At 38.1% G+C, this 24,967-nt stretch overlaps 1 protein-coding gene and 1 long non-coding RNA gene across 2 annotated transcripts; both read left to right on the plus strand.

Annotated features, from left to right (window-relative positions):
• The first annotated feature begins 380 nt into the window (after window positions 1–380).
• On the plus strand, window positions 381–2,128 carry LOC114492367 (glycerol kinase-like). The gene has a single exon (XM_036026500.1). It carries the CDS (start codon window positions 467–469, stop codon window positions 2,126–2,128), a length of 1,662 nt encoding a protein of 553 aa, XP_035882393.1. The 5' UTR covers window positions 381–466.
• Window positions 2,129–13,314, plus strand: LOC118500724. Its single transcript, XR_004903304.1, has 3 exons — window positions 2,129–2,258; window positions 6,649–6,656; window positions 13,300–13,314. It is a non-coding gene; the product is annotated as an uncharacterized LOC118500724 (long non-coding RNA).
• Window positions 13,315–24,967: the final 11,653 nt, after the last annotated feature.

A 24,967-nucleotide genomic window follows, 5' to 3' on the forward strand; every position in this document is an offset into this window, starting at 1 on the left:
TAATGCATTTTAATGATCTATAATGATAATTTCATACATAACACTTTCTTTTAGTAATCAACTGACAAAAATGAATTTTGTGGAAGGTTGAGTCCACAGAGGTTTTAAATAATATAATATACTTAGAAGTCAAAGTGCTACCATCCTCACTAGAGTTAGCAGAGGCTTTCAGTCTAGTTTGCCCACCTCTTTCTTCAATTCTTGGTTCAAGTCCTCTGTTCTCCATCAAGTTACTGCCTGTTAAATGTACTGTCATTTTGTTCCCATCCTACCTTCAGGCTGCCAATGACTGGTGTGAAGGTCACTAGAGTCCTTAGGGTGGCTATTGGTGTTCTGCCTTCACAGGCTGCCCGGCCCTCCAGATTCGGCAGCTGCTCCTCCCCCAGCGCTCGCTTGTAGCCATCACCTGGGAAACCGGCAGTGATCTCCAGCCCACCGAGATCTCCAGCCCACCGGAAGCTGATTCATGGCAGCTGCGGAGGAGGAAGTTTTGGGGCTGTTGGTGGGAGCAGTGGACCAGGGTACCACTTCGACGCGCTTTTTGGTTTTCAATTCAAAAACAGCCGAACTAGTTAGCCATCATCAAATAGAAATAACACAAGAGTTTCCAAGAGAAGGATGGGTGGAACAAAACCCTAAGGAAATTCTGTTGTCTGTTTATGAGTGTATAGAGAAAACATGTGAGAAACTTGAACTGCTCAATATTGACAGAGCCAACGTGAAAGCTATTGGTGTCGCCAACCAGAGGGAAACGACTGTAGTCTGGGACAAGATAACTGGAGAACCTCTCTATAATGCTGTAGTGTGGCTTGATCTAAGAACCCAGTCTACCGTTGAGAATCTTAATAAGAGAATTCCAAGAAACAATAACTTTGTCAAGTCCAAGACAGGCCTTCCAGTTAGCACTTACTTTAGTGCTGTGAAAGTTCGTTGGCTTCTGGACAATGTAAAAAAAGTTCAAAAGGCTGTTGAAGAAGATAGAGCTCTTTTTGGCACTATTGATTCATGGCTCATCTGGAATTTGACAGGAGGAACCAAAGGAGGTGTCCACTGTACAGATGTAACAAATGCAAGCAGGACGATGCTTTTCAACATTCATTCTTTGGAATGGGATAAAGAACTCTGTGAATTTTTTGAAATTCCAATGAAAATCCTTCCAAATGTCCGGAGTTCTTCTGAGATCTATGGCCTAATGAAAGTTGGAGCCTTGGAAGGTGTGCCAATATCTGGGTGTTTGGGGGACCAGTCTGCTGCATTGGTGGGACAAATGTGCTTCCAGGATGGACAAGCCAAAAACACCTATGGAACAGGTTGCTTCTTACTATGTAACACAGGCCATAAGTGTGTATTTTCTGACCATGGTCTTCTGACCACAGTGGCTTACAAACTCGGCAGAGACAAACCTGTATGTTATGCTTTGGAAGGTTCTGTAGCTATAGCCGGGGCTCTTGTTAGCTGGCTAAAAAACAATCTTGGAATTATAAACAGATCACATGAAATTGAAGAACTTGCTAAAGAAGTAGGTACTTCTTATGGTTGTTATTTCGTCCCAGCATTTTCAGGGTTATATGCACCTTACTGGGAGCCCAGTGCAAGAGGGATCATCTGTGGGCTCACTCAGTTCACCAACAAATGCCATATTGCTTATGCTGCATTAGAAGCTGTTTGCTTCCAAACTCGAGAGATTTGGGATGCCATGAACCAAGACTGTGGAATTCCACTCAATCATCTGCAGGTGGATGGAAGAATGACCGACAACAAAATTCTTATGCAGCTACAAGCAGACATTCTGTGCATCCCTATAATAAAATCCTCCATGCCAGAAGCAACTGCCCTGGGAGCCGCCATGGCAGCAGGGGCCGCAGAAGGAGTTGGCATTTGGAATCTGGAACTCGACAGTCTGTCAGCCTTCACAATGGAGCGGTTTGAACCCCAAATCAATGCTGAGGAAAGTGAAATTCGTTATTCTACCTGGAAAAAAGCTGTGATGAAATCAATGGGTTGGGTTACAACAGAGTCTTCAGAAAGTGGTGACTCTAGTATCTTCGGTAGTCTACACTTGGGCTTTTTTATAGTGAGTAGCATGGTAATGTTAATTGGAGCAAGGTACATCTCAGGTATCCCATAAGGATTCCAATAATGTGAGCCCTTTACCTAATAAGAGACTCCAGCTATTCTCTCTCTTAATGTGATGACACTATTCATAGACTCTGATTTTATTTATAAGCCACTCACTGCATGACCCTCCAAGTAGACCTGTGCCTTTAAATTAAAAAAAAAAAAAATGCAGTAGAAAGAAAAAAAATCACATTGGTGTTTCTGGCTAGTTTTTAAAGCTCTCCATAATTTTCTTAAGGCTAAATAAATCATCTCTCACTATGCTTCCACATAAACCTTATTTGTCAGTAGGTCTAATTTCCTCCCTGACCCTCATGTTCCCATTCCTGATCCCTTAATTACATATACACATGATTTACTATTGCCCACTCAGGTTCATTTGTTTATGCTACTTTAAAAAAAAATTCTATACTGACTTCTTTTCCAGCCATTCATCTCTTATTTATTTTCAAATGTTATGGTCTAAATGCATCTCCCCAAAATTCATACCCTGACCCCCAAAAGTGATGATATCAGGAGGTAGGGCCTTTGGAAGGTAAATAAATCATGTAGATAAAATACTTGTGAAAGGGATTAATTAGTGTCTTAGAAATGAGCTTCCAGAGAGATCCCTAACCCTCCTGACATGGAAGATTTGGCTATAAACCAGAAAGAGGGTCTCTCACTGACCAGAGCAACAGAAAATACATTTCTGTTGTTTATAATCTATGCAGTCTATAATATTTTGTTATAGCAGCCTAAATAGATTAAGACATCTTCCAAGGCCTATTAAAATGTGACATCATTCAAAAAGCATTTTCTGATTACCCTATGCCCCATCTCCTTTCTCTTAATTTCTAAAAACAATTACATTTTTTGTGCATCACTTGAATTTTAGTTACCTATTTATGTACAAGTATTCCCACGCTCAGTGACTTACACAAACAGGATGTAAGGATCCAAGATGACCTCACCTGCATGTCTGACAGGTGATGCTGGTATTGGTTAGAGAACCTTCATCCTTCTCCATGGGCCTCTCATCCTTTGGTTGGCTAGATCAATTTCCTTCTGTGTCAGTTCCAGGACAGACTGTTATGGTAGAAGCTGCATGCCTCTCAAGATTCAGACTCCAGAACTCAACATAGCATTATTTCCACCATGTTCTATGGTCATAGTAAGTCACGAGTCCAACCCAGACTCAAGGGTCAGGGAAATAGTGTCCATCATTTGGTGGGACAAGCAGCAAAGTCACACTGCAGAGAATGGGAAGAGAAAAAAAAGGCTGCAGTCATCTTTGAAAATAGTTACAACACTTGGAATATAATGGCACATTCTCTCTTGTTGCTCTCCAATCACATGTGTTTTAAGGTAATTGGTTCCCAAATTCTGACATAAGTTCCTTGAAATTAAAATTCAAAACATATAGCTTTTTTGAAATTTCTTAAATTTCAAAGGAATGGGCATATATTAAGCTTTCAATTAATATTTATAATATTAATTATGCAACACTTTGCTAGACATTATTCCAAGTCACTTAATTCTAAGTATATTAAGTAATTTAATTCTCACAATGACTGTATGAGAGTTTATTTCTAGCCTCATTTTACAAGGAAGGAAACTGAGGCAAGGTGTGGTTAAATGCTTTATCTTAGGGTTCACCACTACCAAGTTATAAAGTTGATGGACAAACCCAGGCATTCTGGTTCCAAATTTCATGATTTTAACCAATATACTTTATTTATATTGATATGATGATGATACAAATTACCATCATTATTTTTATATCTATACAAACATATATTACTTAAAACTACCTAGAAAATATTTTAACATCATTGGTATGATAGAAAAGAAAAATGATATATTTTTAGACAGAACAGGTTTGGATAAAACACCAAATTATTTTCAAAGAAAACATAGACAAATAAATCTAATAATCACTGATATCAAACCTAAAGTTAAACCCTCCTTTTTCGTTATTTCCAATTTTTTTAGTTTTTCAATTAGAGTTAACCTTCAATATTATATTAATTTCAGGCGTACAGCATAATGGGAAGTTGTACAACTTATGAAGTGATAGCCTGATAAGTCTAATACACACCATAAGCCCTCAGTTCTTTCCCTCTTTCTGGCCCTCTAAAATCTCCCACAATGATGTGAACACCAGCCTTTTTGGGTATATTTACAGGACAAACTTCCAGTTAGTCATATCCTCAATGAACAATATCTTATCTGAGCTTTGGTAATATCCTCCTGCTGTTCACATTAGCAGGAGATTAGCACATGTCACAAATGAGACCCATATCCATGTGGGTCAGTTAACATGTCGCCATTTCATCTCCTTCTTAACCTACTTGCCCTTAGTCACAGGCAGGATTTGGAATGAAAGACTAGAGTAGATCTGGTCCACCCATTACTGCTTCTGGGAAAAATCCCAAAGCACATGCATTTACAGGAAGATAATTTTTAAAACCTTCATTTAATAGGTCAAGTTGTGTATTAAAAACTTGAAATCACAGAGACCTAATGTCAGAATATGAGTGAACCTATAAAATGCACCACTTCTGTATCATCTTCCTTCTTTTGTAGGGATTCAACATGACATGTTCTTCTCAAGAAAAGCATAGTCTTGAGCTGCTGGATATCTTTTTAATAAATATCCTATTCTTTCTCTTGTATCCAGATAACTGTGATGTTGCTGGGACAGTTTTCCTTATGATTTCCCTCCTATAAGCAAGGGAATGTGTAGTACTAAAACCTAAGTAATTTAAAATGTTTAATGCATGGCATACGCTACTGAGATCTAGACATGATCTATTTGATGATACTTTAACCATGAAATAATCAAGCAGAGAAAAATCTCTTGACAAAATAACAGTGGGAAGAGCCTTTATAATTCATGGTAAAAGGTAGGTAAATGTCTTTCTGAGTCAGACATGGACAAGGATATTGTCTAGGTCTCTGGGCATGGTGTAGGTGATGCTCTCAATTAAGTCAGAGTGTTCCCACAATGTAGTTATGGGTATTCGTGTCCCTTCCACTAAATACTGAAATCCTAACTCCCATACCTGTGAATGTGATCTTATTTGCAGATAATCAAATTAAGATATGGTCATTGGGGTTGACCGTAATCCAATAAGACTGTGTCCCTATAGAAAGGAGAAATTTGGACACAAAGATAGCACGTAGAAAGGGGAGGCCATATGAAGCTACAGGGGGAAGATGGCTTTCTACAAGCCAAGGAACACCAAAGAGTGGTAGCCAGCCCCAAGAATCTAGGGGAAAAAATGGAGTAGATTCCCCTCACTGACCTCAGAAAGAACCAACCCTGCTGACACCAGGATTTCTACTCTCCATAACAGTAAATTTGTATTGTTTACCACTAGTTTAAAAGATATATGCACTGCTATGTTCACTGCAGCATTATTTACAATAGCCAAGATGTGAAAGCAAACTAAGTTTCCATCAACAGATGAATGGATAAAGAAGATGTAGTATATTCCAAGCCAGGTAGCTCAGTTGGTTAGAGCATTGTCCTGATACACCAAGGTCAGGGTACATACATGAATCAACCAATGAATGCATGAAATAAGTGGAACAACAAATCAATGTTTCTCTCTCTCTCTCTCCTGTCCACTCTCTCTCTAAAAATCAATTAAAAATTGTTTTAAAAAGATGTAGTACACAGGGTCTGGCACAAATAACACCCCTTTTTATTACAAAATCTTTTATTACAAAATCATAAATATGTAACTTTGTAACATAACAACATCACATGCAAGTACACCATATGAAATTTTAGGTGAAATGTTCAAATTAAAACAATAAATTAGTATACCCATATTACTACCCTACCAACCACACTCAAGCAGGTGTTTCTTCTGCTGGATCCTGTATACAGGGTGGGGCAAAAGTAGGTTTACACTTATTCATATAGAAAATAATGTGGTAACTTGTAAATAATAATATCAGAATAAATCCTGTGTTTCACATACAATGACAAACTTACTTTTGCCCCACCCTATATATGCAATGGAATATTTTTCAGCCATAATAAGAATGAAATGTTACCATTTCCAGCAACACTGGTGGACCTGGAGGGTATTATGCTAAGTGAAATAAGTCAGACAGAGAAAAACAAATACCATATGATTTTACTTATATCTGGAATCAAAAACAAAATAAACAAACAAAACAGAAATAAATTCATAGATACAGAGAATAAATTCATGGTTACCAGATGGGAAGGGAGTGGGAGGGAAGAGTAAAAAAGGCTAAAGGGAATAAGAGGTACAAACGGTCAGTTATAAAAAGAGTCATGGGGATGTGAAGTACAGCATAGGGAATATAGTCAATAATATTGTTTTAACTATTTATATTGTCAAATAAGTACTAGACTTATCAGCATGATCACCTATCAGGAATATAAAAATCTAATCACTATGTTGTACACCTGAAACTAATATAATATTGTATGCAAACTGTAGTTGGAAAATCAATTTTTAAAAAATTGTGTTGTTAGCCCTGGCTGGCATAGCTCAATGGATTGAGTGCAGGCTGTGAACCAAAGTGTCACAGGTTCGATTCCCAGTCAGGGTACATGCCTGGGTTGCAGGCCATAACCCCCAGCAACTGCACATTGATGTTTCTGTATCTCTATCTCTATCTCTATCTCTATCTCCTCTATCTCTATCTCTATCTCCCTCCCTTCCCTCTCTAAAAATAAATAAATAAAATCTTTTTAAAAATTGTGTTGTTTAAGGCATGTACAGTGTGGAAATTTATTATGGCTGCCCCAAGAAACTAATGCAGTAGTGTTTGTGCATTCTTTGTTACTTCAGCTCTAAATGGCTAGAGCTACTACAGGATAAACTCTGGTACCAGTAAGAAGATGCAGATTATTTAGAGAACAAAGAAGCTATTGGCTACAGGAAGAAACATGATTTTCTTAAACTTAGGTTTATTCAAATCATGACACTACTTTCAGGAGGGAAAACAATTTTCCTTGGTAATCATTTAATGAGAACATAACTTCATTTAACACTTGTTCTACCTCCCACAATCATTTAAGAGATATGCAAAGAGTTAGAATAAAATCCTACCTTTAAAAGGTTTATAATTAGTTGGGGATAAACAAGACAGTGACCAAATTAAAAGTCAATAAAAGACAATGTCTAAAGAATTTGTAAATTGAACAGTGTAAGAGTACTGTAAATTCAACATTAGTATAAAAATCTCATAGGAAAACTAACTCTTTAATATGTAGTACCCCAAAGAGAAATAAACTTTAAAAAAATCTACTTTACATTTAAGGTTTAACTTACTTGATCTCTTCACACTGAACGCCCAAGCATCTTAACTGTAATTGTAACTTAGTAGCCACATAGTCTACATACCTAGGTACCAAACCTAGAAAGGTGCTCCTGATTGTGCTCTTAACCCAGCTAATAAAAAAGTTTAATTAAAAATAACTAATACCATAATATGGAATGGGAATTAAATGTGTTTTTTTTCTTTTTCAGTTAATTTATTATATTACATATTATTATGTTTTATTATATCATATATATTAAACCACAAATAATACATTCATTATATGTTATTTAAAGGCAGAGAAAGTGTCTTTTTACCACCTAGGATCTAGAATTTTTAAATATAATGGTTTAAAAAAAGGCAGTTTGCCCTGGCTGGTGTAGCTCAGTTGACTGAGCATGGGCCTGTGAGCCACAGGGTCACTGGTTTGATTCCCAGTCAGGGCACATACTTGAGTTGTGGGCCAGGTCCCGGTAGGTGATGTGTGAGAGGCAATCACACATTGATGTTTCTCTCCCTCTCTTTCTCCTTCCCTTCTCCTCTCTCTAAAAATAAATAAATAAAATCTTTAAAAAGTAAACACAAAGGTTTTTGAAAGCCAGTGTCTACCATTACTCTTCACCAATAACTTAGAGCTATGGATGACTTCTTTTGCTATTGGCATGATCTCATAACTTTGACTTCAATAACTTGAACTTGTATCCAGCTCTCTTGAATTCTGCTCACTTTGCAGCAATGGTACTTACATTTGTATCTTTTTTACACAAATATCTTCCAGAATATGGCCACTTTGAAAATGACCTGCTGAGTTGCACAGGCCACCCAGATAGAGAAGCTCAGGCGATTTGCTGTATAGCACTTAATAGATGAAAGACACTGGCCCTGAACAGGTGATAGAGCAAATATGCCATGTTAAACTATCTCTGCCCTTGTGCACAAGCCTGACCATTGTCACTTACTATCAGGTGGACTCAGGAGTCTGGGCACTTGCAGCATCCTATAAAACTGACAGGTCTCTACAAATGAGATGATCCATTCAGCATTATATGCCAAAATTCTACAAGCTAAATTTTATTAAGTTAAATTTAGGGTGTCCCTCCTTGGACTTAAAAACAAGTTCTCCTGAGCTCCCAACAAGAAGAAGGTCTCAAATTGGTGGGATGTGACCAGGTTATGTACTGAAATTCCCTTAAGATGTGACTCTAAAGTCACCTTATAGAAATTTTTGTATTTCTTACTTAGGGTTAGAGCAAAAAAAAAGGTAGGGCATCAATTACTGAGTTGTTGAGGCCTTGTAATTAATGAGATGTTAAGGACTTTGGCTCATGAACAGAGTATGCGGTTCTGAAGAGGAAAAATACAGCCTATTTCTTTTGATAGTTGGGGGCAGGGCAGCTCGGATCCTGGCGTTGGAGACATCCTCACCACCAATCTAGCTCTCTGGAACAATGTTGCTCCTTAAATATTTTTAAAATGAAAAAAATACTGTCAACTTGCTTTTACTGACTAAAATATTTTATTACACAAAACAAAAGGATTCAAATAAAAGATCGGTGTGACCTCTCTGTGCAGTAGAATACAGGCTGGGCATTTCTCTAGCTCCATGTCTACTCAGATTCCAAGACTCCTTACTGCTACCCATTCCATTCATCAGTTCAAAATAAGTGTTCAAGCACCTACATGTGCACAGTGATGGATGCTCTGTCTGCCCTCAGGGGTTGTACTGTCGAGTATGGGATATAGACATTAAATAAGCAGACCACTATGTATATACAAATAAATACTATGAAGTGTGGGAACCATGGTGCTATGAAAACAACAAGGAGGTTACTATGAATTAATTCATGATAGATTATATTTAACCTGAGACCTGAATGATAAGAAGCCACCTCTATGAAGGTGGAGAGGGAATCTTAGGGAAGAAGATTCCAGTCAAGGAAGAACTTGGCTGGCTCAAGGAATTGAAGGTCACATTGCATGACCTTCACAGAATGGCTGGGAAAACCACTAGGGAGCATGGAAGGAAAGGCAACTAGAGGACTAGGTAGGAGGTGGTAATTCAGGGCCTAACAGGCTCTGGTAAGAAATATGTATTTCATTCTAAATGAAATGGGGAACCATTAAAGAGATTTTAGCAGGAGAAGAATCTGATAAGATTGAAATTTTTTAAAGTCCACTTACAATGAGGGGTGGTAATAGGTTGGAGATAAGGACAAATGACCAAGAAGACCACAGGGAGGCCAGGTAGGGGAAATTTTAGTATCTTCATGAGAGGTGATGATGACTAAGACTAGAGTTTTGATCAAAGAAATGGGCAGATGACTTCAAAAATAAACTTCCTGCACTTCGTGATGGATTCTATTTCAAAAAAGAAGATGGAGGGATAGAGAATGACCCCCAAGATTATGATTTCACTATTTTTATAGATGATTGTTGGTATTCTCTAAGACAGGAAAGTCTAGGAGAATCACAGACTTTGGGGAGAAAATCAAGAGTTTTCTTTTGGACAGGCTAACTTGAGATGCCTGTGCAACTTCAAGCGAACTTGAAAAGTAGCCAGTTGGAGAGAGCAGTGAAAAAGCACATTGAAAGGAGTTCTGGTGTGATCATGCTGATGTCTCTCTGCTTCCCCACACAGTTGCTTGGAGTCCCAGCTGCCCTCAAATGGAGAGAAGTAGTCACCAAAAGGAAACTCAAAATTTTATTTAATCAAATCACATACGCTGTTGCACTTGACTTGGCAACTCCAAGGTGAACTGTTGCCAAGTCAATTTTTTATCCAGATAATGAGCTGTATCTGTTGCTACCACATCTGCTTCCTGCTTTGTTGTAAACAGAAAAGTTACCGCAAGGTACAACAATAGACAATATCAAGAATGGGAAGCAGCTGGTATCAGTTGCTCCAATAGTGAGAGAAACATGGAGATGGGAAATGATATTAAAAACAGGATGAAGATGTAAGATAAGGGTACACCTCTCCATTTTAGAAAGGATATCAATTGGTTGACATTAAGAAGAATGGAGTCCCAAGGCAGTGTGATTGATAAGAGGTCAAGGCAATCAAGAAGAGTGCCACCTGGCACACTTCAGAATTCCCCAGTTAACCAGACTGCCCTGTAGTTATGTTAATATTTAGGGACACCTGTACTGGTCTCCCGAAACCACAATGCATCTCTTTTTCAGTGGAGCCATAAAGCTTGTGGACCACCGACCAAAAGGAGCTGCTTGGTGGTTTCAAGCTTGCATTTGACTTATAACTGAATAGAAACATTTAATATCTTTCTTAACTCTTGTCATGACCCCATATACTCATCCCCATTTTTGCACACAAATAAATTGAGAATTAGGTTAAGAAATGTGTCCAAGATGTGTCCATCTAGTGAAGAGCAGAGGAAGCACTTAATCTAAGTTGATCTAATTTTTCATAGTATAATGTTACTAACGAACTGAATAGAAAATTAGAGAATAAGTAGATCATTAATCAATGAATTTCCTATGGTTTCTAATTTTAGTAGCCAAGTTTGTTTTAATACTAATAACTTCTACCTTCCATTCACTAAAAATATAACCAAAATGTTAAAATTTTACAAAAGCCAAATACATGAAAAAAATTCTGTCCAATGGACAAAATACATAGGTCAAGGAAATATATAAATAGAAAAAGTACTTTAAATTAGGTGATAGCATGTTTATTTGACATCTACATTAAAGGATAAAATGCTAATTTTTAGGATTGTGGAAATTTAACCCTTCTTTTTCAACAAATAAGGATTTCATAAGATGAAAGTGAAGAAACCTCAGGATAATATCCCCAGGCAATTTATATTTCATTCCAATTGTTCTATTTGCCATCTTCTGAACTCACAATTTACTCTGATGCTTTTGCTCTTGCTCAAGCTATTTCTTCTCTCTCTAATGTCAATGGTCTCCTTTCTTGTCTATAACACCAAAATCTCACTGACCCACAATGATTGGTCAAATGCAACTTCTCCCATGAATACCTCTACTAAAAAACAGAAATAAAAGAACATTCCTATTATTTTTCTACCTTCCCTTAACACTTCATATTACTTTTTCTTGTCTGTCCCTCTAATTTGAAAACCTCTGGAGAGAAGACATATTTTATGCATCTTTGTGTCCCTCCCCATTCAGCCAAATGCTAGGCATGCTTTATCATAGAGGATATTCAAAGAGTTCAGTGTATGAAATCATACCATACGAGCTTGAAACATTCTAAAAACCAGAATAGACAACAGAATTTTTCCAGCAATACTCTCAGATTTTCTCATTGGAACTAACATCATTGTTCTGCAGGAGCAATATTGCCTTGAGTCTCCTAAATTATCCTGACCTAAGTTTAGCATGCTGTATCAGTAGTTCCTAGATAAATACATTCTGGAGTAAGGTTTCATCAAGGACTCAGAGTATCTCATTTAGGTTTATTGAAAGGCCTCTAAAGAGATAACCAGAGTATAGAAGGCAGCCAGTTTCCACTGTTTATCATCAGAACTATTCCCATTTCTCTGTAATCCTTTTTAAAGAAAAGGTTCAAATGCAAACTAGACCGGTTATTGATTAAAATAAAGATGTAGACTTCTGGCCAAGATGAAGGCATAGGTAGATATACTGCCTCCTCGCACAACTGAAAGAAAGACAACAACAACTTTAAAACAAAAAACAATCAGAACTGCCCGAAAATTGAACTGTACTGAAGTCCATGCATCATGACCCTTAATATCTTGGAAGGTCTGTGGTATTCATGCAGATGAATAATATTCACAGAACCATTGGGATATCTGGCATGCCTTTATTCATGGGTGGGCAAGCCACACACGCTGCAAGCTTCATGTCTATCTCCATGTCTCATGTTGTGGCCCTTGCTCCCCAGAGTGTCACCCATCATGGCACCTGTTCCCTTGCATGTGTCTCTAGTGATAAGACCCTACTTGTTTAAGTACTAGAGAGGAACAAGCCAAAAACATGCCAGAACATTACATTACATAATATAACTTAATTCTGTGCATGCGAGCCCACTTCATGTTATGGAAACAGTCTATCAGACCCAGTCTCAAGGCTTTGAGAACACTACTTACCAGGCATCTTTAAGGCTATGGGAACACTTCTTCCATTAGTTACCCAGACACCTGGGTGAGGAAGCCAGACTACTTCCATTTACCCTACGGTCCTACAACCAGGGAGTTAAAGAAGAGACATTCAGACTACTAGGAGGGGTGGAGACAGGCAGCCCAGGTGGGAAGGAAGTGGATGGGTGGTCCAGGATGTGGCTGGTGGAGTGGGCAGTCCCACATTTGTGCATAGATAAACCAGAAAAATGACTGGAGAGTGAGACAGACCACACAAGTCAGGGTTCCAGCGCAGGGAAATAAAGCCTCAAAACCTCTGGCGGTGAAAACCTGAGGGAGTTTTAGCAGCAGGAGAACCTCCCATACTCGCAGGGGAGTTCATTGAAGAGACGCACGGGTTTCTAAAACATACTCGAACCCATCCACCTGGTAATCAGCACCAGAGGGGCCCAATTCGCTTGTAGTTATTGGGAAAAGTGACTGAAAGCCAGCGGAGAGCCAAGCAGGTGGCATTGATCCTTCTTGGACTTCTCCCCCACATACAGCACCACAATGCAGCAATGTATGTTGCCCAGCCCTGGAGAATACCTAAGGCCCCACCCCTTACAACATAACAGGTGCACTGAGACAAAAAAAAATATATGGCCCAAATGAAAGCACAGATCAAGACTCAAAAAATAGAACTAACCAATGAATAGATAGACAATCCATCAGATGTAGAGTTCAAAACACTAGTAATCAGGATGCTCACAGAAATGGTTGAGTATGGTTGCAAAATAGAGGGAAAAATAAAAGCTATGAAAAGTGAAATAAAGAAAAATGTACAGGGAACCAACAGTAATGGGAAGGGAACCAGGACTCAAATCAATGATTTGGATCAGAAGGAAGAAATAAACATTGAACCAGAACAGAATGAAGAAACAAGAATTCAAAAAAAATGAGGAGAGGCTTAGGAACCTCCAAGACAACTTTAAATGTTCCAACATCTGAATCATAGGGGTGCCAGAAGAAAAAGAGAAAGAGCAAGAAATGGAAGGTCTATTTGAAAAAATAATGAAGGAAAACTTCCCTAATCTGGCAAAGGAAACAGACTTCCAGGAAATCCAGGAAGCTCAGAGAAGCCCAAAGAAGTTGGACCCGAAGAAGCACACACCAAGGCACATCATAATTACATTAGCCAAGATTAAACATAAGGAGAGAATCTCTTAAAAGCAGGAAGAGAAAAGGAGACAGTTACCTACAAAGGAGTGCCCATAAGACTATCAGCTGATTTCTCAAAAGAAATCTTACAGGCAAGAAGGGCCTGAAAAAAGTATTCCAAGTCATGAAAGGCAAGGACCTACATCCAAGATTGCTCTACCCAGCAAAGCCAGCATTTAGAATGGAAGGGCAGATAAAGCGCTTCCCAGATAAGATCAAGTTAAAGGAGTTCAAAATCACCAAGCCCTTATTATATGAAATGTTAAGGGGGCTTATCTAAGAAAAAGAAGACCAAAACAATCAACAGCAAAATGGTAACAAACTCACAGCTCTCAACAACTGATCCTAAAAAACAAACAAAAAAAATTAAGCAAACAACTAGAACAGGAACAGAATCACAGAAATGGAGATCACATGGAGGCTTATCAGTGGGGAGGAGGAGTGGGGAGTGAGGGAAAGGTACAGAGAATAAAAAGCATAAATGGTAGGTACAAAATAGACAAGAGAAGATTAAGAATAGTATACAAAATGTAGAAGCCAAAGGGAAAGGGGTGCAGGGAGGAGGGGAATAAGGGGGAAAGATGGGACAACCATAATAACATAACAAAATATATTTTAAAAAAAGAAAAAAATGTAAAATAAAGATGTAGCTCTGGGTGGTGTAGCTAAGTGGGTTAAGTGTTGGTTTGTGAACCAAAAGGTTACTGGTTTGATTCCCGGTTGGGGCACACACCTACATTTCAGTCCAGGTGTCCAGTTGGGTCATGTGCAAGAGGCATCTGATCAATGTTTTCTCTCTCTTTCTCCTTCCTTTCCCCTCTCTCTCTAAAAAAAAAAATGAAATCTTAAAAAAAAATAAAAGATGTAAAACAGTAAAAAAATGGTACCTAGGCTGCTTCCAGCCCTTAGCTATTGTAAATTGTGCTGCTATGAACATTGGGGTGCGTAAGTTCTTTTGGATTGGTGTTTCAGGGTTCTTGCTGGGTCAAAAGTCAGTAAATGAATGGATCAAAAAACTATGGTACATTTACACAATGGAATTCTATGCAACAGAAAGAAAGAAGGAGCTCCTACCCTTTGCAACAGCATGGATGGAACTGGAAAGCATTATGCTAAGCAAAATAAGCCAGGCAGTGAAAGACAAATACCATACGATCTCACCTTTAACAGGAACCTAAACAACAAAACAAACAAACAAGCCAAATATAGTCAAAGACACTGAAATAGAGAACAGGCTGACAGTGACCAGAGGGGAGAGGGAAGGGAATTTCAGGGGAATTTCACAGGAAAAAGGGAAGGGTTTACAGGAACAAATATAAAGGACACATGGACAAAAACTAGAGGGGTGGAAATGGGAGGGAGGAGGGGAGGGATAGAGGGTAGGCTGGAATGGGAGTAAAGGACAGAAAACTGTATTTGAACAATGATTAAAATAAAATTTAAAAAAATATATAAACCCAAATTCATGAGAAGGTAGGATATAACAATTATAAAAACAAAGGTTTTAGTGCATAATTCATATCAAATGATGTTATATGGATTTTGTCACACTCTGTACTATTACATTCATTAAACATACATTGAGTATGAGGAAAAAATGGCTACAGAAACAACCTGTTCCAAGTTAATAAACAAAATCACCACTAAAAATCTAACAAAATCCTTTGCAAATTATAAATCCTGAAACAAAATAGACCATATCCTGAGTGGCAAATGAGATTTAATTCAGGATTTATTCCTGAGACAGACTCATAGGTGAAGATCCACACAGGCTAAGGTTCTTAGTTAAAAAGAAACCAGGGGCAGAGTCCTGACCCCAGAGATTTTCACAAGTAATGGTAACAGTGCTCCCAGAAGCAGTGAGTACCTGGGGCCTTGCAGCATGGCCCATGGAAAGGAAAACTAACTGGAGCATGGTAATGAAAGTAACCACTAACACACACTGAGCACTTAATATGTACCAGACACTGGGCTAAGGGCTTTATTTGCATTGTTTTATTAATTCCCAGAACAATTTCATGAGGCAGGTCTCTCATTTTCATTCCTCTTTTACAATTAAGGAGAATAAGGTTTATAGAGGTTATTTGGCTCTCTCCACATCAGCACCTAGCCAATGGTGGCATGTAAACTAACCTGGCAATGGGTTTGGGGCCCAAAGAAACTAGCCTGCAGTTAAAATCATTATGTCCAGTCAGCATCACTTACAGCATCAAATACCTGAGTTAGTTTCTCACAGGAGCAGTACTCACACTGCAACGGGGTGAGGATATTATCAGGGTCCTAGTGGGTCTGTCCAATATAGAACCCAGTTTCCTGGGCATGCAAGTGCTACATGATTTGCCCATGAGTCAAGTAGCCCAACTTTCCCAGGAGGTTCTAGCGAGGAATTGGAGAATGAAGCAGAAGTGCTCATGCCTCGGGCCTCACTCTCTTATCCCACCTATAATTTTAGCTATAGCTGAGATGATCAATCCCATGCATGTGCAGGGGCTTATGTGCTCACCGTGTCTCTTCACTTTGCTAATTCAAAGCTTTTCCTGAAGCAACAGGAGCTCAGGGCAGCTCAGAAGCACAGAGAGTGATTGTGCCCAGAGACAGTCCTCAATCCATTTGCAGGGAGGTTGCCCCAGCCTCCTATGGAAGGAGCTGCAATCCTGAGAATAATTCTCAAGGTCCTTCAAGGGCTCCAGAGAGGTGGAGCCCCAGCTACTCGTAGCAGTAACCAGCCCCCATGGTATATCCTGTAATGGTTGTGCTCTCTACCGTATCTCCCTCCCCATGTCCCTCTCTCCTGCTTCTTAGAATAACTTCGATGAAGTAGCTGCACAAAAGTTTTTAACAGAGAATCAGCTTTGGTGGTGACCAAAACTATGACAGAGGGCCAACTAGGAGACCAAGAGAAAAAATATGCCTGGACTTCAGGCAAATAAAACACACAGTGAGGGAAACAGTTGCAGGTTGGTAAGTGCCACAGTTTGGTCTCCGAACCATTGCCATCTCCCACTTGAACTACGACAGAACTCACCTGACTTGTCTCTGTTTTATTTTTCCCCTGACTACCAGTTCTCCTCACAGAAGCCTGAATGCCACTTTGAAATGTAACATGAACTTACACATCCACTCAAAATCCTCCAAAGTCTTCCAATCACATGTGGAAGAAAATCCCAAACTCTGCCATGGCCTATGAAGGCAGGCATGAGCTGGCTCCAGGATGCTTCCAAGTTCATCTTCTGCTACTGTTCCCAAATTTCACAACTGTGGAGAGATTTTCCACACTGTCCTTTCCAAATCAGTAATTCTTCCACCCCCATCACATACACCCCTCTCTATCCTCCTGCTCTACATACCATTTATCACTATCCAACATGTCACACACAGCCTATCCTTGCTCGTCAGAGCAGTTAAGTCCTGTAAGGTCACTGCAAATGCTGAGTTATCACACACTGACCTCAGGGAAACACAGAGTTAAGTTCCGGGAAGCCTCTAGACACAGCATTTCACCACCTCGTCAATATATAACCTTATTTTATGTGTTTCTGTTTAAAGACACATTGTTTAATGTATATCGTTGACTCATTAGCATTGAACTCATAACCAATAATCATTTAACTCATGCCTGAAAGAAGCTTATCCAATATATAAGTTTTTCGCCTAAGGCACATCATAGTTTTCTTGAACTTAAGAAGACTAGACAGTATTTCAGCACAACCCTTGAAGGCCATTAGAAACAGAAAATTCACCCCTCCAAAATCCCCATAAAAATGTAAAAATGTGGCACTAATTAAACCATAAAAAGGACACCTGTTTATAGTATAAGAGCAAAAACAAGAAGAGCATCGCCTTGCTTGTATTTAGCTGGTAACAAGCACATAAGGTGACTCAACTTCGGCCACTCTGAACCTATCTGTGAATGACTGCAAAAGTGCTACAAGTATTTATTTGAGGGTTACAAATACATATTAGCAAGTAAAAAAATTCACAAATATAGAACCACAAATAATGAGGATAAACCCTATGTATTTGTTGTGTTATCTTTCTCTTCTTCCTGATATATAAGGTCTGTAATAGAGAAAACTTTTTCTGGTTTTTTTTTTCACTTTTGCCTCAGCATATAGACCAGCACTGTCCACTAGAAATGTAATGAGTCACACATGTGAGCTACATATGTAATTATAAATGTTTTAGTAGCCACATTAAAAAAGAGACAACTATACTTGAACAACATAAAAAATAAAATAATAAAACAAAATAAAAATAAAAATATTTTTAAAAGGAAGCATTTAAAATTAATTTTCAAAATGTATTCATTTACCATAATATGTCCAAAATATTATTTTAACATCTAATAAATATAAAAATATTAACATGATAGTTTAGACTTTTGTTTATGTGTTCCAAATCTTGGAAATCCAGTGTGTATGTCACACTTCGATTAGGAGCATACTTCGATTTGGACTAACCACATTGCCCGTTCTTGATAGCCACACGTGGCCAATGGCTGCCACACAAGCTCAGGTCTGGAGCAATGATCAGCACATAATAATTTCCTAACAACAATTATTGAGTGAATTAATTTATTCATTGCTTTCTATATCCCAGACACTGTACCAGTATAGATACTTTAGATCACTTAATTCACACGGCCACCCTTGTGTTAGCTATTGTTATCCTCTTTTTACAATTCAGTAACTGAGATGCACTAACTGAACTCACAAAGAATGCCAGAACAAAGACTTGAGTACCCAACCACATAACAAAGTCTAATGTCCTCAAATTTGTCTTTATTAAAAGGTACTAATAAAATTTTACTTAAAATATTCAACATATTAGCTAAAAGATATTTGACGATGAGAAAACCCACATGGTTTGGAAGGTATTTCAGGTTTGGTTAAATATATAATGTACATATTTTACTTTTTGAAGAACCAGGAAATGTTAACTAATAGAGTTAGTATACACCTGAGTGATTAAGCACACGGTGACTCTTGACTAGGCTTTGGAGCATGAAGCACCTGGCATCTCACTACTGTTACTGACAACCTGAGAGTTTTGACAATATTGCTGGTAACAATATCAAAAAAGGCCTTTTTATCCTTCTAAACCACATGGTCCCTTCATTTTATTTTTTTTTAAGATTTTATTTATTTATTTTCAGAGAGAGAGGAAGGGAGGGGAAAAACGAGGGAGAAAAACATCAACTGGCTGCTTGCTGCATGCCCCTGACCCACAACCCAGGCATGTGCCCTGACCGTAAATTGAACAGGTGACTTTCTGCATTCAGGATGACACCCAACCCACTGAGCCATGCCAGTCAGAGCTCCTTCATTTTCTTATTGTATGGAAGAATTTTTGTTCTTTTTCTTGTTTATGAATCAAACATTACTGTATTTTTACACAAACATACACCATAAAAACACTATATGACACTACTGAATGTCAATGTAATAATCAATTCACAATATTTATCTTATTATGATTCCAAAAAGGACTTAAGGTGGCTTAATCAATTAATAAGAATAAGCCATGACTAATTAGTTTATCATCTATTTATACACAAATAATTTATTTTTTCTGCAAAAATTCTGTACATATCAAAATCCACAAGGTTAACCAGAGGTCCTTTGTGAGAGAGCAAAAAATGGAGACAAGAGAAACAGACGGAGTAGTTGTGGAATAACAAAGCTCATTGTAATTCTGTAAAAACTGAAGAGACCTGAGTATCAGAGTGAAGACGGCAAATTATGTTTTCAATGTTCCTGAAGCCAGACTCTGGTTACGGCTAATGCTGCACCATCATATGTCCTTGGCTTACAGTGTATCACCCATGCACTCACACAGGAAGTAATCTGAGCACGCCAGTTGGTGGAGAGGGCACCAGAAGCCTGGCCTTTGATGAGGACTTCTGCAGACCTGTAGGTGTGCCCCCTGCATCATATTTTCCTACAGTGACAGAGCTTTTAAATAGAAAAATATTTAGCACTTTTTTCCCTAATCTACCTATTAACTAAGCCTTTTGGTACTTCAAATGGTCTCTGAACGTGGAATTCCCATGACATAATGTACATCACATATCATTACAAAGTAATTAAGCTGAACCACATATTTCCAATTGAGTTTAACATAATCTAACATGGTGAGGGTAAATGACTCCATCTTCTCTGAGAGGGTCATAATATTCAAGGGAAATTCATAAGAAACAAATGACTGGAGTTGCTTCTGTTTCAATAGCAATATCAGAATTTATAGCATTTAGAGGTGATACAGAGGAAAAATAATACAATATTAATTGCATTTTGATTCTCTTGGTTTTGAAAATCCTTAGTATCAAACTAAAAATAAATCTCATGTATGTTGATTTAAAAATTCTAATTTGTATAAGGTACCAAAATAAATGTCATGCGACCTGTAGTCCAATTAACAACTTTAGTCAGGAAACAGAAAGCATAATGTAATCCCAACAAGCATAAGAAAATTGTTCCTCCAAAGGTCAAATAGTGAAAATGGAAAGGAAGGACAGGCTAGCACAACCTGATGATACAGGGAGGGGAATTAAAATAAGCAGCTTTAGAAGGATCAGCTCTTAAACCTGAAGCAGTTTTGGCTGCAGACTGACTTGCTAAATTGGCTACTGCACAGAAAACCCAATCTGAATCCCCTAATATGAAATGATGTTGATGACATTCCTCACTTGGTCATACATGTTGTGGTATTCCTCACCTCATACGAACTGGTACAGTATCTTTCCTAAGTCCTCTCTACCAAAGTTCTCATTGTCACTGTGATAGTATTTTATGTGTTAACCTGACTGGGCAAAGGAATGCCCAGATTGCTAGCAAAATGTTATTTCATGGTGTGTCTGTGAGGGTGTCATGGAAAGAGGTTAGCATTTGAACCCACAGACTGAGCAACAACCACCCTCACCAGTGGGGACAGGCATCATCCGATCTGTTGAGGGCCTGAATAAAACAGAAAGATGAAGTAAGGGTGAATTTGCTCTCTCTGCTTCAGCCGGAACGCCCATCTTCTCTTGCTTTTGGATATCTATGCTCTTGGCATTCTGACATCCAGTCCCAGACCAGGACTTACGTCACTGGCCTTTCAATTCTCAGGATTTCAGATTGAACTGAATCACATCTCTGGCTTTTCTAGTTCTCCAACTTGCAGACAGCAGATTGTGGGACTTAACCTCCATAACCATGAGAGCTGATTCTTAGAATATATCTCTTCTTATATATACATCTATCTTTCTCTCTCTCTTTCTCGATCTAATTGACTCTGTTTCTCTGAAGCACCCTGACTAATACAGTCATGCACATAATTGAGATTAGAGAAGCTGTGAGTTCCTCACAGAAAAACTTCCACTCATTTACTCCTTTATGGAACACATACTTATTGAAATGCCTACTATGTGCCAGTCACTGTTCTAGAGCTAAGGATGCAGTAATTTATGCATTTAACAAAGTTCTTCACACTCTGGAATTCTATTTCTAGTTGGGGAAGACAGATATTAAATAAAACTATATGTAAATAATATAATTTCAGACCATTCAAAAGCAGGGTAAAGAATTGGAGCCAGATGGGGAAGGCTTGGGTGCAGCCCAGACTGGCTAACATCATTTTGTATTCCCTAGAAGCCTTGACATCCCCCACTTTGCTGTAGCGCAGAATAGGCCCCACCAGATCTAACTGGTACAGGGATTCTTGAATGTCTCTGTGAAATCTAATGAAATTCTGACACAAAGTAGCAGCAAGATTCAGGGCAAAACTGATTTTTTACATTGTAGGGAGAGAGAACCGCATGGTAAGGGACTAGAGAGTAAAGTGGTGGTTGTATTCTACGTAGGGTGGTCAAGGGAGTCTTCTGAAACATCAGTACCTGTACAGAAGCCTCGTGGTGCAAAAATCTGGAGGAAAAGTGTTAGGAGCAGAGGGCAGAATCCGAACCCAGAGAGCATTTTGGGTATTCAAGGAGCTGTAAGAAAGTCAGTGTGGTTAGAATATGGTAACAAGAGCAAACAGCCATCAGGGATGAAGACATAAAGTTGGCGGAAGTGGATCATATAGGACCTTGTAGACCTAGGTAAAAGTTTGGAGGTTATTCTGCATGCAGTAGAATGCCATTAGAGGGCATTAAACTGGGAAAAAACAGATTCAATTCAAAATTGTTAAACTCTTCAGAGAATGACAGCACAAAAGGAAGATGTAATCAACAATCAATCTGTTTCAGCTTGACACAAGCCATAGAAGGTGAGAAAATTTAAACTGAGAGGAAGAGGGTTGTACAAAAACAATAGAAAAGATTTAAAGACTACCTGAAACTGGTAAGGACAACATTACAGAATAGACATGTTTATGTAAAAATGTGTTGTGCTCAGGAAAGATAATAGACTACCAATCAATACGATAGAGCCTACTAAGTCTTGTGAAACCTACTAACCATTACTCACTCCAGCTGCTTTATGTGAGAAGAAATGACACCTCCAGAAGAGACTAGAAAAACACCTTAGTAACTATGAGACCTTGGAGTCAGAAACTGAAATGTTTAAATGAAAAGTATTGATTCTCTTGTTATCCTTTGTGGGAACCATGATGGTATTTCCTTGGATCTTCCTTCAAGAGAGCCTGCTGCCAGTATCTATGATGCCATGCCTTCAGGGTCCACTGCAGAGGCCACAGACTCTCAGGCAACTTCCGGCCAATAACACACACTGTGGGGGTACTGGGACTTGGCAAAGTCTACCCATATGGAAGTCCTCCAGCAAGCAATAGCCATCGGGATGGCCATGTGTGCTCAGATGGGCCCCCCAGTCTGAATCTCTTTCTACCCAATTCTCTCCCTTCACCTCTCCTTTTACAGGATGCAGATGGCAATCCAAAGTAATTGATCCTGCTCCCTGTCCTCTTTGCCTTCTTCAAGGCATTGTCTCAAATAAATTTCTTGTATTTCTAACAGCATCTTGGCATCTACTTCCCAAAGGACCTGAACTGACACATAAACTAATAAGGTTCTACTAACAGTTGGAAATGGAAAAGAGGAAAAAACATATTTTCTGTGAGTAGAAATGGTGCCCCATGATAAAGAGTCCACAGGCCCTGCATTCAGCACCAGGATTTTGTTCTCTTTGACCAATTACAAAAGTTAGCAGAAAAAGGCACAAAACTAAATGTACTATGAGACATAGTAACTTTCAGAAAATATGTGTGATGCATTCAGGGACTCTCATGGAAAGAAAAAGAAATCTGTGGGCAGAGAAAGAATTAAAATTAAGACAATGATGAAAAAGCTGGATAAAATGAGAGAATAATAAAAAAATCCTAAAATAAAACAGGAAATCTTATATCTGCATTGGTGACCATCAGAAAACAATGTTAAATGAGGATAACTGAATAAAAAATGCTAAGAACAACCTAACAGAGAAAATAAGAAGAGGAAAAATAGAGATATGAAAAGCCAGCCTAGAAATTCTGGGTATTACTGAAGCACAGATATGAACAAATTGAAATACCACAATAGTAAATAAAGGAAAATTTTGCTAAACAGAATTAAAAAGCAATGAAAGGTTTCATTGTGTTTCATGAAAATTAATTCTCAAATGGATATATTATGTCAATTTTAATCATAAGGATACAGAAAAAAGTTAACAATCATCAAAACAAGGAGGAAAAAGATTTATCTCCTATGGCACAAAAATCAGGCTTGCTTCAACCTACTTATTTACAACATTGACTAGGACAACGAAATGCCCATATTTGTCTTTATCGTTCCACATTGTCCTTCTCAATTGCTTTCCTCAGTTGATAGCTCTCTGGCCATATTGAACTGAGTATAATGCCCTAATCTACTATGGTCAGATTACTAACCAAGATCACCTGGATCCTTCCTTACTCTGCAGTGCTTCCTGGGATTCTTACTATGAAAACTACAATACCACTCAGCCTTCCCAGGCCATCACATGACCCTGCTGCCCCTGAGCAGTCACATTTCCACCAAAGGTCACTATGGGGTCACTAACTCCTTTTTTTACCCTGAACATACCAGAATCAAAACAACAACAATAAAAGAGTCTTCTACTTCCTGTACAAGAAAAATAATATTAAAATATTTAACAGATCCCCCAATTTAAAAGAATGACCAAAGAAGGAAATGCAATAACTAAAATAATAAAATAAAGTACATGTAGTGGCTAATTGTCATGTAAAATATAATTACTCCTACTAGTAATTATATAAACAAATAAAATTACACCAAGTGGAAATTGTGTTTCTGTCATTTTTGATGATGAAAGGGAATATGCTACATATTCTGAAAGCTGCTCTTGAAAATGGATTTTATGGTAAAATTTTTAGAATTAATTTGATTTCACTCATGAACAACATTTCACTTAATAATTTTACTTCTAGCAATCTTATCTATTGAAATAATGTGAGATCAAGCCAGTGTTTACACATAAAGATGTTCATTGATGGGTCATCACAGTAAAAATATAGAAGAAATGTCAACATCCAAAATAAAAAAAACTTTAAATAATGATTATCATATTAGAATGGAATCGTGTACAGCCTTTTAAATACTATTCATATAAATTTAGATAACAAGGAAAATAGTTTAATTTTAAGCTGATGTTAAGAGAAACAGCAGGGCATAAAGCTACCTGGCTACCTCTGTATATGTGTGTACTTTTGCATATATACATATACGTGCATTTGCCAGTGATCATTGTTGGTCTTAACTCTAGAAGAAATACACCGGAGTGTCATGTAGTGTAGAAACACAACAGACTTTCTTGTTTCCAGTTTTTTTATTTTCTGTACTCTCAAATTATTTTAAAAGAAGAATGTGCTCATTCCATAATTGAAATACTATATTTCCATTTATTATTTCATAAGGTTATTGGCTATATCTAAAATGATAATACTGAGAGAGTATCTATAGACTGGAGGCTGCAGACTAGTTACCTATGGGTTCAATTTGGACCACATTTGTTTTTGTTTGGCCCATGGTATGTTTCTGTAGATTGATTTGTTGCCAGTGTTGAAATGTAGATAATTTCACATAAAAATCCAAACATCTGGCCTACTAGAAATGTAGAAGATCTCATAATGCAGAGTCCAAGTTTGCAGGGGTAGCAATGGCTGGGGTTGAGCAGCAACTGGTCCTTTGAAGTGGGTCATGAACTTTCCTCACCCAGTCTGCTTGTCCCATTCACAATACTTGTGCCGATCTTCATAAGCATTTACCTTTGCTAGGAATACTTCAGCGATGTAAAGTTCTA

The sequence above is a fragment of the Phyllostomus discolor genome, chromosome 1, assembly GCF_004126475.2.
Source record: "Phyllostomus discolor isolate MPI-MPIP mPhyDis1 chromosome 1, mPhyDis1.pri.v3, whole genome shotgun sequence".
NCBI lineage: Eukaryota > Metazoa > Chordata > Mammalia > Chiroptera > Phyllostomidae > Phyllostomus > Phyllostomus discolor.